The following is a 16534-nucleotide window of genomic DNA, read 5'->3' as shown; positions in this document are numbered from 1 at the left end:
TATCCATAAGTGACTGTAACAAGTCACTAAACAGTTAAAAGAACCATCAAATCTGCCTGTAGTGAGAGCCTAGAGCCTTGGCTGGTGACACAAAACATTTATTTTCCTTGAAAATGTCAAAACTAGGGCTGGAGAGATGGCTGAGCACTGGCTTCTCTCCAAGAAGACCTGAGTTTGATTCTCAGCACCCACATAGTGGTGCATAACTTCCTGAAATTCAGATCCAGGGGATCCAATGCCTTCTTCTGATCTCTGTGAACACTAGGCATGCACTTGGTACAGATATACATACAGACAAAACAATCATACACATAAATAAATATATTTAAAAGAAAATGTCAACCCCCTACTAATACTTGACAAACATTTTGATAAATTTTGGTCTGCAGAGTGAGTTCCAGGACAGCCAGGGCTACACAGAGAAACCCTGTCTCGAAGAACCAAAAAAAAAAAAAAAAAAAAAAAAAATTGAAATTATTGAGAAAGAGACTAAAATCTACCACGGGATGAAGCTTGGTGAGGAACAGCCACAAACCTGGACTATACTGTGCTCTATGAAATGGTTTGCTGAGCCCTGTATTGCTTTAATGCCCCAACAGACACTAGGTACACCCAAAGAAATACAAACCATTAGGAACTAATGACTGTCAGAAACATTGATGTTGCCAGCCAGCTGTCAACAGTGCTGTTTATACCGGACACTGCCTGCTAGGAGCCTCAGTACCAACCAGACCCATCCTTGTGAGCCTGTCATCTTTGTCCTGACAGTCAGAGGTGTAGCTCCCTTAGAAATATGTCTTTATTTTTATTCCACTGTCTATGTATCACACATGTGTAGACACTCTCAGTGGCCTGAAGAGGGCATCAGATCCACTGGAGTTGAATTTACAGGTGGTCGAGAACTACCAAATAATGGGTGCTAGGAATGGGTATCCAACTTGAGTCCTCTGGAAGAACAGGAAGTGCTCTTAACACCTACTCATTCCTCCAGCCCTTGTGCCTTGCCCGATTAGAATCTCAGAGCCAAGAGTTCAGAACGAGAATCCTGTGCGTGTGGAGTCAGGAGGGCAAACTCAGGTGCAGCTCTTCCTTAGGTACTGTTGGAGATCCCATTTCTCACTGGCCTAGGTTTGTCCAATTAGACTAGGCTGGCTGGCCAGCAGCCCAGGGATCTGCCTGTCTCCACCTTCACCTGAGGAAGGGATCAGCCTTTCCTCAGGGCTGGAACTGTAACTACATACACCATGCCTCTTTTGCTGTTATTGTTGTTGTGTTTTTGTTTTTACTGAACAATCTTGGCAGAATGATTTTGTACAGTGTATAAAGTTTACCCTTGTATTATTCAAATGCTGGTTTCTCTCCCTCACTACCTAGTTTCAATCTGGACAGGATGGCATTGTAATGCTTATGGTGAAAAACTCCTTTCTCCTGTATCAACAGTGCACAACATTTGTTCTCTTCTTGTCAGTAAAAGCTGACCAGCCAGTGCTGAGCGGTAGAGAGATTTCCAGTTTCAGCTAGGGGAGGGGAAAAGAGAAAGGAAGCGGATGACTAACCACAAGGAGGGGTCCAAGAAGTTTCAAGAGCTCTGCTGGAGCCAAGAGAGCCAAAACTGCAAGTACTGTGGGGGATTTTATCAGGGAGGCATCCAGACTAGCTTATAGGAATAATTGCTCAGTACTGTGCTTTTAAGTTGTAAATACATCATAGCCTCTCTGTGTCATCACTGGGGAACTGGCTGGTTAAAGATAAACTGCCAACATATTATTTTCCTGCATATGTGTGTGTGTGTGCGCGCAAGTGTATATAGATATAAAGACATATTCACATTAATATTCATCAACAGAACAGGAGCTCTGTGTAGCCCTGGGTGTCCTGGAACTCACTATGCAGACCAGTCTGGTCTTGAGTTCAAGAGATCCACCTGCCTCTGCTTCCTGAGTGCTAGGATTAAGTGGGTGTGCCACAACACCTGCCCTCAATTTTAGTTTTCTCAAAACTATGCAAAATCTGTCCACTCAGCAGTTGAACTGCCATTCTTAAGAGTTAACAGTTACCTCTTTTTTTTTTTTAAGACAGGGTTTCTCTGTATAGCCCTGGCTGTCCTGGAACTCACTCTGTAGACCAGGCTGGCCTTGAACTCAGAAATCCACCCGCCTCTGCCTCCCAAGTGCTGGGATTAAAGGCATGCACCACCACCGTCTGGCTAACAGTTACCTCTTAACAGAGTTGCAATCATAAGCTGCTCTAGCAATGATTCTTGACTTTCCCACTCCTGACACATTCTTTAGGCTCGGGTGCACAGCACGGTCCTATGGCTGTCCCATGGCCATCCTATGGCCCTTTCTGAAGAAAACTGACACTAAAGATAGAGGTAAGCTTTGGTTTGGTTTGGAATAGTCAGTCCCCTTATCTCCTGTTTCACTTACCAATGGAGGTAAGCTTCAGTTTGGTTTGGAATAGCCCCCTTATCTCCTGTTTTAATTCCCAAGGTTTCAGTCACCCCAAGTCAACTAAAGTCCAAATGACATTATGTGAAATTCCAGAACTCGCAAATTCTAAATATATATATTTTTGAGACAGTCTCTCTACATAGCCCTGGCTGTCCTGGAATTCATTATGTAGACTAGAGTGGCCTTGAAATTACAAAGGTCCCTCTGCCTCCCAAGTGTTGGAATAAAGGCATTTGCCATCACACCTGGCTAAATAACTTTGCAGTATAACATTGCTATAATTTTTCTATTCTAGCCTTTACTGTCAATCTTACTGTGTATAATTTATAAATTAAATGTTATCATGCTTGTGAATGTATGTGGGAAGTGCTATACAGATAGTGTTTTAGGAATGCAGAGTGGAGTGTGTCTTAGATGTAATCACCGGTAGTAAGGGATGATTACATAATTTATAGTCAGAGGCTTGATTTGGCTCAGTCTTTCCAATTGACTGTGACACACTACTATGTCTCAACACTGTGGTTGCAACTTACTGGGCTAAAACAGAGTAATCTGGATACTGATTTGATGCCCACACCAGATCCTCTCCATTCTCACGGGAGCCCCCATCACTACTCAGAGCCGTCCAGGCAAGCTGGAAGGGACCTACACAGGCTACAGCAACTAGGAGGGATGCACTGCACGGCTTCAGTCCCAGCGGCTAGAAAACAGCAATGAATTCAGTTTTAAGTTTCAATGACCACGTCCATTTCACAGTGTAGGGTTAGTTCTGCTTAAGAGTTCTATATAGTATAGATTCAAGATTTAAGTGAATTCAATGTGCTTTTGATTTCAAGTGAAGACCTGAAGTTTTATGTCTTGTTATACTTTTATAATTTTTAATTATGTATGTTGTGTGGTAATGTATATGTGAGTGCAGGTATCCAGGAAGCCTTGAGACTTAGGATTCTCTTGGAATCAGAGTTACAGGTACTTGGGAGCCACCTGATATCTGTGCTGAACCAAACTCAGGTCTTCTGAACTATTGAGCAGTATGCCCTCTTAACAGCTGACCCAGCTCTTCAACGGGAAGAAGTGGAGTTTTGACACAGTCTACCTCTCTAACAGTGCTACCTCTCATGCAAACAAAAATGAGTGAGTTGGCTGGGCAGTGGTGGCGCACACCTTTGATCCCAGCACTTGGGAGGTAGAAACAGGCAGATTTCTGAGTTTGAGGCCAGCCTGGTCTACAAAGTGAGTTCCAGGACAGCCAGAGGTCCTCCCCCCCCCCCCACACACCAACCCACAAAAAAACAAAAAAAAAAAAAAAAAAAATAAAGAAAGAAAAAAAGAAAAAAGAAGAAGAAGAAGAAGAAAAGAAAAAAGAATATGAGCTGTCCAGGTAGCATAGTGCGGTAGAATGCTTACCCAGTGTGCACAAAGCTCTGGGTTTATCTCCAGAACCTATCAACCTGGCATAGTGGCTCATACCTGAAAGACCAGCACGAAAGAGGGAGGCAAAAGAGCAGGAATCCAAGGTTATCCTTGGCTATAGACACAGTGAGTTTAAGACCTAAGCTACATACAGCCCTCTCCTTAAAGGAGGAAGAACACTAAGATGTCTCCGCAAGTAGAAGCTTTCCACCAAGCCTGATGACCTAATTTTGTTACCCAGAATCCACCCACATAGTAGAAAGACAAACAAACAGCTCCTGAAAGTAAGTTTTCCACATGTACACTATGGAATATGTGTCTACACGAACACACACACGGGGGGCGGGGGGGAGAGAAAGAATGAGAATATGTACATTGTGTTTATAGTCATTGAGGGGATAGTTAGCTGTACAGCAAACTTCAGATACATAACCTGTTGGCTGTTGCCACTGAACATCACAAGATCTTCAAGATGGCTGGAGAGTGAAGCTGTGATTCTTTGGCTCATCTGTGAGGCAAGAATGGTATGAATGCCATAACCCTGTTCCTCTCTAATATAGAAAAGGCTTCTCATTCTTAAAGGCGCACAAGAGCCACCCAGAGATCTAATTACATGTGTATTTTGCTTCACTGGGGCTGGAGTAAGATTGATTGTGTGCATTTCTCCTAAGCTTCCTGCTGATATTAATGCCATTGTTACAAGAACCATCCTTTGAGTTAAAAAACCACATTGCCTGATAGCTGCATTACAGAACCACCTATGGAGCCCCCAAAACCTCTGCATGGGGACTAGGGTGTCATTCAGTAGTAGAACACATACCTGGCATATGGAAGTCACTGGGTTCAGTCTCTAACACCCTTGGCCTGGACTCTAGGTCCCTGGGTAATTTCAACATCTGCCAAGTTTAAAACCCAGAGACCTGGCATAGTGGTTAGGAGACTAGAGTGTAAGCTAAGATCACCTGCAGGGCTTGTGAGACCCCAGAGGGCTGATCCCACCCTTAAAGTTCCCCACTCGTTGGCTCTGGAGTACAATTTTCATTATTAACAGTTCTGATGCTGCTGATTTAGGAGGACAAACACTGTACTAATGGTTGAAGACCTTGCCTGGAACTCATTATGTAGCCCATTCTGACCTAGAATTCATGATCCTCCTGCCTCAGCAGCATGGAGATTACAGGTGTGTGCTACCAGGTGTGACCATTATCAGGAATCTATCAATTTCGAGATTAATAATTCCCCTTTCCTTCCCTTTGATATCTACCAGTGCCATGAATTGGGATAATGGAATTCCATGAAGAGAATGTATCTATCAAGGGAGGGTTATTTCAAGCTGAGCCTGGTGATATATGCCTTTAGTTCCAGTACTCAGGAGGCAGAGGCAGGTGAATCTCTGTGAGTTCGAGGTCAGCTTGGTCTACAAAGCAAGTTCTAGGACAGCCAAGGCTGTTACACAGAGGAAACCCTTTCTCAAAAAAAAAAAAGAAAGAAAGAAAGAAAGAAAGAAAGAAAGAAAAGAAAGAAAAGAAAAAAGAAAGGAAAGGAAAAAAGGAAAAAAGAAAGACAGAGGGAGCAAGAGAGGGTGTTCACTTCCACCCTGAGGCCACTGGCCTGGAGTTGCCTGGGGCATGAGTTCATTGGTCCCTTTCCTCCTAAAGGTCTTTCTCAGTCTCATCATCTCACAGAAAGACGGATGAACTCTGGAAGAGGACTCAGAACAGTTCAGAGGTAAATTGTCCCCATTTTATACCAAGAATTGCTGGAACTTAAATATTAGGGCCATGAACTTGATGAATGACTTCTAGCCTCAGGTATGAAACACATGGGATAGTTTAACTGCCAACTATTGAAATGTAAAATATTTGGACAATTTTGGGAGAGGGCCAGGTGCTAGGATTTACCCTAGGGCTTAAGTATGCCAGGTGAATTCACAACCATTGAGCTGCCTTCCACAAAGGACTTCAACTTCCTATGGAGTTCAGGCTGGTCTCTAACTTACAACCGTCCTGCTCCACCTCCTGACTGCTTTCAGATGTGTGTCACTACACCCTACTCCCTGGAGCTGGACTTACAAGCGGTTGTGAGTCACCTGGTGTGGGTGCTGGGAACCAAGTTTAGGTCTTCAGCAAGAGCAAGTAAGTGCTTTTAACCACTCTCTCCAACCAAAAGACAAATAATTTTTTAAAATTTATTTTTATTTCATGTGCATTGGTGTTTTGTATGTATGTGTGAGTACATGTGAAGTGCATGTATGTCCATGTGAGAGTGTCAGATCCCCTGGAACTGGATTTACATACAATTGTGAACTGCCATGTGGGTGCTAGAAACTAAACCTAGGTCCTCTGAGAGAACAGCTAGTGCTCTTAACTGTAAATGCAGGACTTTTCTAGAAAACCTGAATCCCATTCGCCAAAGCATTCCCAAGGAGGAGAAAACAGAGAGACAACAAATCAACCCACAAGGATTCTGTTTTTTATATCAATAATAATCTGTAACCAGTTACAGAAGTTAACTATTGCTTTGTATGAGTGGTCTTTTTTTTTTTTTTTTTTTTTTTTGGTTTTTCGAGACAGGGTTTCTCTGTGTAGCCCTGGTTGTCCTGGAACTCACTCTGTAGACCAGGCTGGCCTCTAACTCAGAAATCCACCTGCTTCTGCCTCCCAAGTGTGAGTGGTCTTTTAACAGGTCTGTAGTGGACTGAAAACAGAGCCATCAAACAAGGACACTGTGGCCAATCTCATACAAGCCCTAAGTCACTTGAGAGGTTGTCTCCTGACAATGATGTCATCCTGAGATTTGATTTTGAGCACTTGCCTGCATGTACATATATGTACCATATGCATGCCTGTTTCCCAGGAGGTTAAAAGAGGGCATCAACCCCCCTGGAACTGGAGCCACAGATAGCTCCAGTAAGCTGTTATCTGGGTGCTAGAAATCAAACCTGGGTCCTCTGCATGGGCAGTAAGTATTCTTAGCTGCTGAGCCGGCTCCTCTGCCCGTTATTCTGAGATTTGACTATTCAGCCTCCCAGTCACATTCTCCATCAATCAGACCTTGCTCAACAGCTTGAGAGTTTCCCTGTCCTCCCCCACAAAAGAGAATTCTCTGTGACCCAGGTTTCCAACTCCAACCTTGTCTATTCAAGTGAAGGTTGTCTCACAGCTGTGGCTGGTCTAGGTCACCAAGAGAAAGGGCTACCCAACACGGACAGACGAGACCATCTCCTGAGCCTCTGTAATTTGAGAAGTGGGAAACACTTCCACACTCAGAACTCTGCTGTCTGAAGTATCTTTACTGGTAGGTATTACGTACATACTGGGTGTGAATGAGGGAGCTTCTGAGAATGAAGCTGCTGGGCTTGCCCACTGACCTGAGTATTTCCCTAGATCTAAGATGATGTCCAACCAATCTTCCTTTGAAGATTTAGAAGTATCCCTGCCTATGCTTTGCCAGGTTTGAACCTGACCCCATTTTGTTTTACAAAATCAGAACTTAGGGGTTGGAAAGATGGCTTAGTGGTTAAAGTCTAATACTTGCAGTAGACCTGAGTTGGGTTCCCAGTACTGATGTCAGAAGACTTGCAACCTGTAACTACCCTAGGGCGGCTGACCCCTTCTGCCTCTATGGGCATCTGCACTCATATATACATACCCCTGCACAAACACACATCCACATATAGAACTGAAAATGAAAACACCTCTTTAAAATCAATGCTTAACTGGGTGATGGTGGCACACATCTTTAATCCCAGCACCCTGAAGGCAGAGGCAGGTGAATCTCTTGAATTCCAGGCCAGCCTGGGATACACAAAGGAAACCCTGTCTCCAAAAAAACAAAAATAAATAAATAAAATCTTACCTTGGCATTCTCAAAAAAAGGCAGACATGAGCCTAGAGATATAGCTTAACAGTTAAACGTGTGTACACTGATCTCCCAGAGAACTTGTGCTCCCAGTACCCACAACTGAAGAAAATCCTTGCTCCAGGAGATCTGAGTTCCTCTTCTGGCCTCTGCAGGATCCCAAGTTTTCATGTGTCAGGGCACACAGAAGCACATACACACATGATTAGAAATAAAAGCAAATCTTTCATTGTTTTTAAAGGGAGACTGGAAGCTAAAGCTGCCGCTCAGAGCACTTGCCTAGCATGGACCCAGCCAGGGCTGGTCCCAGCACTGTGATCTGGGCATGGAAGCACTCACCTATGATCTCAGCTCTAGGGAGGCAAAGAAAGATCAGAAGTTCAAGGCCATCCTCAACAACTCAGAGTATCTGAGACCATCCTGGGCTTTGAGACTCTGTCTGGGGAGCAGGTGGCTGGAGATGCAGAAATAAGGTTCCTTGTTTCTGGAATTAAGAGTCTGGAAAGAGCTATCTATCTGTCCGTCTCCTTGACAGAATAAGCAAGTAGAGGTCTCTCAACCTGTAAGTGCAAAAGTATCCCTTATTTATCCCAACAACACTCACTGAGTCCTCACTGTGAGAGGGAACTGAGAAGGAGAACAAGGAGAGTGGATAAGGTCCCTGGCCTTTGGGACTTCTGTTAAGTTCCTAAAAGAAATAAGAGTATTTATATAAACAGAAAAACAAGATTGATTAAAAAGTCAAAAGACTAAGTCAGGAGGATGAGTTCAAGGTCAGCCTGGGCTTCATAATGAGCTCACGACCAGCCTAGGCTAGACACAATGTATAGTGAAGCCTCATCTCAAAACAAAAAGCCAGCAAATAACAAAAACACAAAGAGAAAGAGATTGCAAATGTCCCACAGAAGAAGGAGGGAGAAGCCTGTGGAGCTGCAGGCAGACTACTCTGGGAGGTGTGGAGGAATCTGGTGCGCAGCAAAGAGGGTAGAGGGTTAGTTGAGAGACTACTGCAGAAATTCAGTCAGGAAATCCCAAAGCCTGATTTAGGGCTTGTAATGGAATTAAAACTCAGGGGCCACTTGACCAAATAGAGATGACCTTTACATGTAAACTATAAGAGGGGTGGTTTTAGTTGGAGTCACAGGACACTTTAAGTGCATACACCCAGAGGAGCCTCTTAGTCAAATATTACACAGTGACGAACCAGGCCTAGAAATGCCCTTTCCTGGTTAAGACTTTTATCTTAAGAAACAGAATAGAGGGGCTGGAGAGATGGCTCAGCGGTTAAGAGCACTGACTGCTCTTCCAGAGGTCCTGAGTTCGATTCCCAGCAACCACATGGTGGCTCACAACCATCCATAATGAGATATGATGCCCTCTTCTGGTGTGTCTGAAGACAGCTACAATGTACTCATATACATAAAAATAAATCTAAAAAAAAAAAAAAAAAAGAATAGAGGCCACTGGTATCAGGCAGTCAATGTCTGAGAAGAATGAAGGAAAATGTAGAGATTCCTGTGAGTGGCTATGAGGAAGAAGGGCACAATGTGTTATCAGAGATAACCTGAGAAGCAGAAGTCATGGGGTAGCCTCCTGATTCTCCTATGGAGAATCCCCCACCTCAGAGAAAATAAGGCACTGAAAAGCTGCAGTGAGGCCTGCGGTCACCTCAGACCTGCTGAGACATAGCATCCATTGCTCTGTGACTGCCCCCAAATAAACAATCACCAAACAGACCAAGCCTCTGAGATAAACTGGGAATCCTGAAGTTCATTATAAACTTGCCACAGCCATCAGAAGGCAAGGGGAGTCTGAACAGAGAAAGTTCTTTCCTTTCTTCTTCTTTGTACAAAGTATAAAATTAAGTCAAATGTGGTAGCATATCATGTAGTCCCAGAGTTCAGGAGGCTGAAACAGGAGGATTACCATAAGACCAAGGCCTATTTAGGCTATAATGTGAGACCTTGTCTCAAAACACAAACTGACTAAAGATGTAGTTAGGGTGGTAGATTGCTTGCCAAAGAGGCAAGAAGCCCTGGGTTTGATGCCTTAGCACCACAAAAACTAGGAATGCCAGCACACATCTACAGTCTCATCTGGTGAAGTAGGCCCATCAAAAGTTCAAGGTGGGGCTGTAAATGGCTTAGCAGCTTGGTGCATTGGCTGCTCTTCCAGAGGACCAAGGTTCGATTCCCAGCACCCACTTGTCAGCTCAGAGTGTGGTCCATAAACACAGTTCCAGGAGCTCTGATGCCTTCTTCTGACCTCTGAGGGCACCAGGCACATACATGGTACACATGCATTCATGCAGGCAAAACACCCATACACATAAAATTAAGTAAAAAAAAATTTTTTTTTTTTTTTTTTTTTTTTTTTTTTTTTTGGGTTTCTCTGTGTAGTTCTGGCTGTCCTGGAACTCACTCTGTAGACCAGGCTGACCTCGAACTCAGAAATCCGCCTGCCTCTGCCTCCCAAGTGCTGGGATTAAAGGCGTGTGCCGCCACCACCACCCGGCCCTAAAAAAGAAAATGTTTTTAAGTTCAAGTTTATCCTTAACTACAAACAAACTTTAGACCAGCCTGGAATACACAAGATCCAGTTTCAAAGATTAATTACTTAAGTCACTGGGTGTTGGTGCAGCTCAGTGATACAGCACTTGCCTCACATGATCCAGTTCCTAGGCTTGATCTCAAGCACACCCCGAAGTCAAAGAAATTAAAATTCTTCACTTCAAATAAAATTTAGTGCCTATAAACTCATGCTGAAGCAAACAGACCTGAGTTTGAATCCTGGCTCAACAGAAGGACAGCTGTGTGAAGCTGTTGAGCCTTCTATCTGTCAAGTGACAATCCCACTCCTCTAAGGTGCCCAGTGAGGAGCTAGTCAGTCAGTCCTCTAAGCCCAGACCTTCTGAGGACAGACTTCTCCATATTTCTCTGTCCTTGGCTGCTGTCACAGCCTCTGCTCTAAACTGTTGAGGACCGCCCTGCCCCACGCTTTGGAGCCACTACATTGCTGTCCACACTATCCCACATCTTGGGGCTAAGTCCTTCAATCAAAAGAGAGAGAGGGGATGGAGGGGGAAGAGACTCGAAGAATGGAGACAAGACAGGGTGTGTAGTCAAGTCTCGTTTACTGTCTCTCATTGACTCCCTTGCAAGAAAATCCTGGGTATTTATAAGTGCAAGCAGGGGAACACAGCTGAAGACTCTTTACCATGGACACCATGCAGCTGGGGTCACTAAACAGCAAAACAAGATATGTGGGATAAACAAGATGTTTGTCAGAGTGTGCTCAGCTGTTGTAGGCTGTTGAAAAACAAGTCTCATGTCAGGGTATATGGCTCGAGATGGCTGCAAAGTTGATAGCTGCCTTCTGCTAAAGGTCAGCTCCCAACACTAAACTACCCTCTCCTCATGCTCTCCCTTCCCAGTTGGCTAAGTCCTCCAGACTGGATGGTACAGAGTCACTCTGCCACAATCCCTGTTGGGGTCTCCTCCTTCCAGCACCTCACTAGGAATTGTCAGGACCCCTCATTTGATGACATGCTTAAGAACATGAGTTGGTTTTGCCTCACACCGACTGCATGATCTTAAAGTAGGTTACACCTCCTCTAAGGACAATAATTCACTTATCTTCCGGCAGACTGAGGGCTGGAGAACACTCCAGAGATGCTGTTCAGGCTAGTCCTGTCTCACACATCCTGTCCTCGGCCAGACTCATCACTGCACACCCCCATGAGCAGGCTGCTTCCTGACTGGCCCCCACCTCTAGTCTCTCCCACCTAGTCAAACCTACATCCTGTTGCCAAGCTCAGCTTCCTCTTGTGCCCCACAGGCCCTAGATCAAGAACCTGCTCAGGCCCATGGCATTTCATTCAAACCTCCATCCTCCCTTCCCCCAAACTCCCACACCACTTCCTGAAAACACTTTCCATTCCAATCGGCAAGCCTACCTCACCAGCTCTAAAACTGAAGAAACCTACTTCCTCTGCTCCCCCACTTGAGAGCCTTGGCTGCCTACAGCTCCTCTCAGCAGTCAGCTCCCTCCAGTCTGCAACCTCCTACTCATGGTCCATGTCTTCTACGAAGCCTTCTCTGACCTGGCCTCTACATTCCCTTCTGAATTCCTGAAGTACTTCATCAGCACAAAGCAGCCACATCCTATGGGCCCAGAAATTACTCTAGGGGAAGCCAGAACTGAAGTAGATACCTGATAATCACATGAGCACAGTGTGCAGCCCAAGGCCAAATGCAAACAATACAGCTACCTAGACAAGGGTCCAGAAGTCATTACTTTTTTTTTTTTTTTTTTTTTGGTTTTTTGAGACAGGGTTTCTCTGTGTAGCCCTACCTGTCCTGGAACTCACTCTGTAGACCAGGCTGGCCTCGAACTTAGAAATCCACCTGCCTCTGCTTCCCAAGTGCTGGGATTAAAGGCATGCGCCACCACCGCCCGGCTCAGAACTCATTACTAACAAAGCAGGTAAACATAGTAACTATTATAAAGAGCTTGTCTGGAATTACCTTTTTTTCCCCCTCCAGATGGAATCTATTCTATATACAGAGACCTAGCTTGCAATCCTCCTGCCTCAATTTTAAGTACTAGGATAATAGGTATGCCCTTCCAAGTCTGGCCAATTACTCTTTAAAGGATCTAAGATGACATTACACCACAGAAAGCCCAGACAATTTACTTGTTGTTTATCATGGTTTCATAAAATGACCATTTTGGAAAAAAATTGCATGCTTTTATTCTAATTGCTGGAGCTATTTGAAAGATTACAACCAACTGAAGAAACCAAGGGGTGGGTTACAGAGGTCTCTTTTGTGCTTATACCTGCAAACCAACAGAAATGTTCTGTTCCTCTTAAGGGAAGAATGTCTTATTCTTGAGGCAGAGGCAGGCAGGCAGATCTCTGTGGGTTTGAAGCCAGCCTGGTCTACATTAGTGAATTTAGGCCAGCCAGAGCTGCATAATGAGACCCTATCAAGAAGCAGAAGAAAGAAGAGGAAGAAGAAACACTTTCTCTATAGCAAGAAAAATTAAAAATCACAAACTGAAAACTAGCTTTCAGATAACCTCCTGTGCATGCTAGGCAGGCATTTTATTTACCATCATCCCCTGATCTCAGTAAACTTCCCAACCCCTGGAATAAACAAGTGAAAGTTATGTTTAGTATGCAAATGGAGCTTCAAGAACAACCCTCTAAGTCCCTCAGACTGAGACGCTGGAACTGCCACTGCACAGGTGGCAGCATTAAGAGCTGGATCTTGCTGAGTGCCGCAGAGACAGCAGGAGAGACAAATGCCACACACACCAAACTCTGACACTACTCCACCTCAAAGGTTCCTGCCCTTTCCCTGCGTGGTTCTGCATCTTACCATTGTGTGGAAAAGTCTGGGTCAAGTCTTCCACCAGGGCCACCGCCTCCTCGCTGCTCTCAGGCCGGTGTTCTTGCAGCCAGGCTTGAATTTCTCTTGGCAGCACAGTTAGCATCTGCTCCTTAGTGTGCACCTCTGGTCTCAGCCAGCGCCGACAGAGCTCCCGAAATCGGACAAGGGCACCCCGAGAACCCTCAGCTGTACCCTCCTCCCGGGGGCTGCCTTTTCCAGCACTCTGGGGAAAGGGGTCCAAATCAGGGCCATCCTCCTGCAGCACTGCTTCCTGTACCCACGAATCATCCTCCAGGATCATAGTGGTAACTTCTGCCTGTTCATCTTCTTCTTCTTGAGGTACCTGAACCAAAGGGCTGAGGGGAGTGGTCACTGTTGGCACTTCAGCTGCCATTGTCCAGCTTCCTGGATGGTCACATAGGCTTCAAGCCTCACACCTGTCTCCAGCCAGGCTCTCTGAGAAAGCTGTCTTTCCTCCAATCTCCATAAGAAATGCTGCTGAGAAACAAGGCAAAGAACCAGAATCACTAAGGAAACTATCCCACAGCAGCCTTCTTACATTCAAAACCAACAGAGGCTTGCTGCCTCACTCCTAAAAACAGTGACTCTCTATGGCAAAAGAAATATCACACAAACACACATATACATATGCATGCAAAGGGGGTTAGCCTGATACTCCTACGTAATCAAATGCTAAGTACTGGCCCCCAAGATCTGGTTGCCCTCAACTAGATCTCACGTACACCAAATAATGCTCTGTAAACCTTGCCTCCCAACTCAGCCTTGACTGGTTAATAGAGAGGGCTGGGCAGGAGAGAGAGGATGGAGCAAAGGTTCCCAGGCTTGGGATCTGATGTAGGGGTCATGAAGAAAAAGAAAGAAGGAAGTGACCATAGGGTAGGTGGCTCAGGAGCCCTCGGCCATGAGGGCTGGCCTGATGGAGTAGGAGCGGCCCAGGCAGAACATGGCAAGTGATATCTTTGGGGATCACCACAAGGAAATTGATAAAATAGCATAGAGGGTTGATATCTGCCCAGCTCTAATGCTCTTAAGCTTACTATGAATCTAAAGGTTTCTATGTCTTTTCTCTGGGAACAATATGGTCTGAAGTGGGGTAGAAACTCCTAGTAGATATTTAAACAAAACAAGAGGGTATAGGAACCCCCAGAACACACACGCACACGCACACACACGGCATTGCTCTTTTCAGAAGACTAAAGGAAGACTAGTGGGAATGCAGTGATCTGGGCTGCGGGAAGCAGAACTGACATATCCTGCCCTAAGTCAGTTCAGACTTCCTTCAGAGCAAGGGACCTAACAAACAGGTTAGTCATTCAACCTCAGTGACCACTTAGTAGATAACATGCATCCTTATCTTATGGAACATCTTAATGATTAGTAATGGATCAGATATCAAGGTGCTCCTGGCTTCACTAGAAGGCATTAGCACTATATTTCAAAGGAGGTTATCTTCAGGGAATCTCCCAGACTCCAGAATCTAAATACTCAAGTGCTCTAAATAAAATGGTGTACTAAATACTTTCAATCATCTCTAGACAAACATATACCGAAGTGTAAGTAATATGTAAATAGTTGGCAGCTGTACTGTTTGGGAATAATAACAAGAGAATGTCCCACCATGTTCAGTACAGACATTCTGTTTGGTTTTGTTTCTGAAGCAAGATCTCACTATATACTCAGGCTGGCCTCGAACTCCTGATCTGCCTGTCCTGAGTACTGAGAACAGCCATGCCCAGTTCCTTTTTAAATGAACATCCATAGGGATCACTGTGGGGGAAGTAGGGTGGGTCCTAGACCTGACTAGTAGCTCTACAAAATATTCAAAGCAGTGGAATTAAAAACTATTTAAGTGCCAGGCAGTGGTGGTGCACGCCTTTAATCCCAGCACTTGGGAGGCAGAGGCAGGCGGATTTCTGAGTTCGAGGCCAGTCTGGTCTACCGAGTGAGTTCCAGGACAGCCAGAACTACACAGAGAAACCCTGTCTCGAAAAACCATAAAAACAAACAAACAAAAAAAACCTTTTAAGTATTATGAAAGCAATGAATATTTATTTTTAAAAATCATTACACCATAGAATCAGATAACATGCCTTCCCCCATGAAAATATCAAAAGTAAAAACAGAACAGCAACAACAGAAAGAAAACTGAAGTTCCCAATGTCAGTTTGTCCAAATGACTACGTGAAACACAAATACGTCGTAATTCTTCCTGGACAGCCGGGGAACACTGAACCTAGAGAGCTCATTCGCTAAACCTGGCTACGACACGCCCCCTCAGAACCTCAGTTTCCCCATCTGGTCAAGGAGGAGGCTCGGCGGGATGTCGTTGAGCATCCCTTCCCACTGTAAACCTGCGCACCTAGGCTTCGTGTACGCGGAGCTCTGGTGTGAGCGGAAGCCCGCGGGCCCCGAGAAACCGGGACGCAGAGCTGAGCGTCCAGCCTGCCGGAGGCGGACACCGACGCCCCTCCCCCAAGCTGCCCTGAGCTGGCTCCAGGCCCGTTACTCGCTCGTCTCAATGGCTGTTCCCCGCCGGGCGCGCGGCTCCAGACCTGCCTCTCCCGCTCGCCTCTCCAGGGACCAGGTCCTGTTCCCGCTATCTCTCTGCGCACAAAAGCACCCCTCGGTCTGCTCTGGCCCGGCCAGGCCCGGCCCGGCCCCTCGGAGTCACCTCAGTTTAAGCCCAAGGGGCACAGAGAACAATGGACGGGAGAGGCCCGCCCATCGCCACTCTCATTGGATGTCTAAAACAGTTCCTGAAATTCTGCTCCACTATTGGTGAAAACAGCTGGGCGGTGGGAGGGAAGTTCGACCCGATGCATTATGGGAAATGTAGTTCACCCAGAGACGAGTAGACTTCTGTACCTGAGTGAAGAGAGGGTTTGATAACTTTAGGCAATGCTTCAGGATCAGAGGCAGAGGAAGTCCCAGGACTAGCCATCTGTCTTCTAGTACTGCCCAAAGCTTTTACCTGAGACAGTTTCAATTCTCTAAAGCTTGCATGTATTTATCTATTTAAAAAAATGAAAGCTGGGTGAATTTATCAGTCTTTTTCAGCTGAGAATTGTCAAATGATATTGTTGGGCCCTCCAGAGCCAAAAGCTCTAAGCAGAGAAGAAATCTGCGCAAAGTCCCTTGTGGCCCAAGCTCGCACCTCTCCCTGAAATTTGCTGCTACGCACATGCACTCGGTTGTTGCACACCCCTTTGTTTTCACACGTGGTATTCTTGCGTCTTCACGAAAGCCCCGCCCCGTCTCTCTGCTTTGTAAGCCCTATTCTTCTATAGCCTACTCCTTGGAGCCTGCCTTACTGTTAGGCAGGAGGTGAGCTCTGAGAGGGAATGACTGACCAGGCCTCCTAAAACAGGACACAAAGAACAATAGTGGTCT

At 45.4% G+C, this 16534-nt stretch overlaps 1 protein-coding gene across 3 annotated transcripts in view; it reads right to left on the bottom strand.

Annotated features, from left to right (window-relative positions):
- The window catches only part of Zscan2 (zinc finger and SCAN domain containing 2), a 19908-nt gene extending 4050 nt beyond the window's left edge, over positions 1 to 15858 (bottom strand). The window contains exons 1-2 of one of the 3 annotated variants that reach the window (XM_034488755.2): positions 15697 to 15858; positions 13112 to 13621 (exon numbers count right to left, since the gene is read on the bottom strand). In XM_034488755.2, coding sequence (XP_034344646.1) covers positions 13112 to 13517 — 406 coding nt within the window. In that variant the 5' untranslated portion in view covers positions 13518 to 13621; positions 15697 to 15858. The other 2 variants (XM_034488754.2, XM_076936709.1) reach the window with 2 other exon arrangements.
- Between the last annotated feature and the right edge of the window lie 676 nt (positions 15859 to 16534).

This window comes from Arvicanthis niloticus, chromosome 1, assembly GCF_011762505.2.
Source record: "Arvicanthis niloticus isolate mArvNil1 chromosome 1, mArvNil1.pat.X, whole genome shotgun sequence".
NCBI lineage: Eukaryota > Metazoa > Chordata > Mammalia > Rodentia > Muridae > Arvicanthis > Arvicanthis niloticus.
The sequence above is the reverse complement of the archived record's forward strand: the minus strand, read 5'-3'. Positions and strand labels throughout refer to the sequence as shown.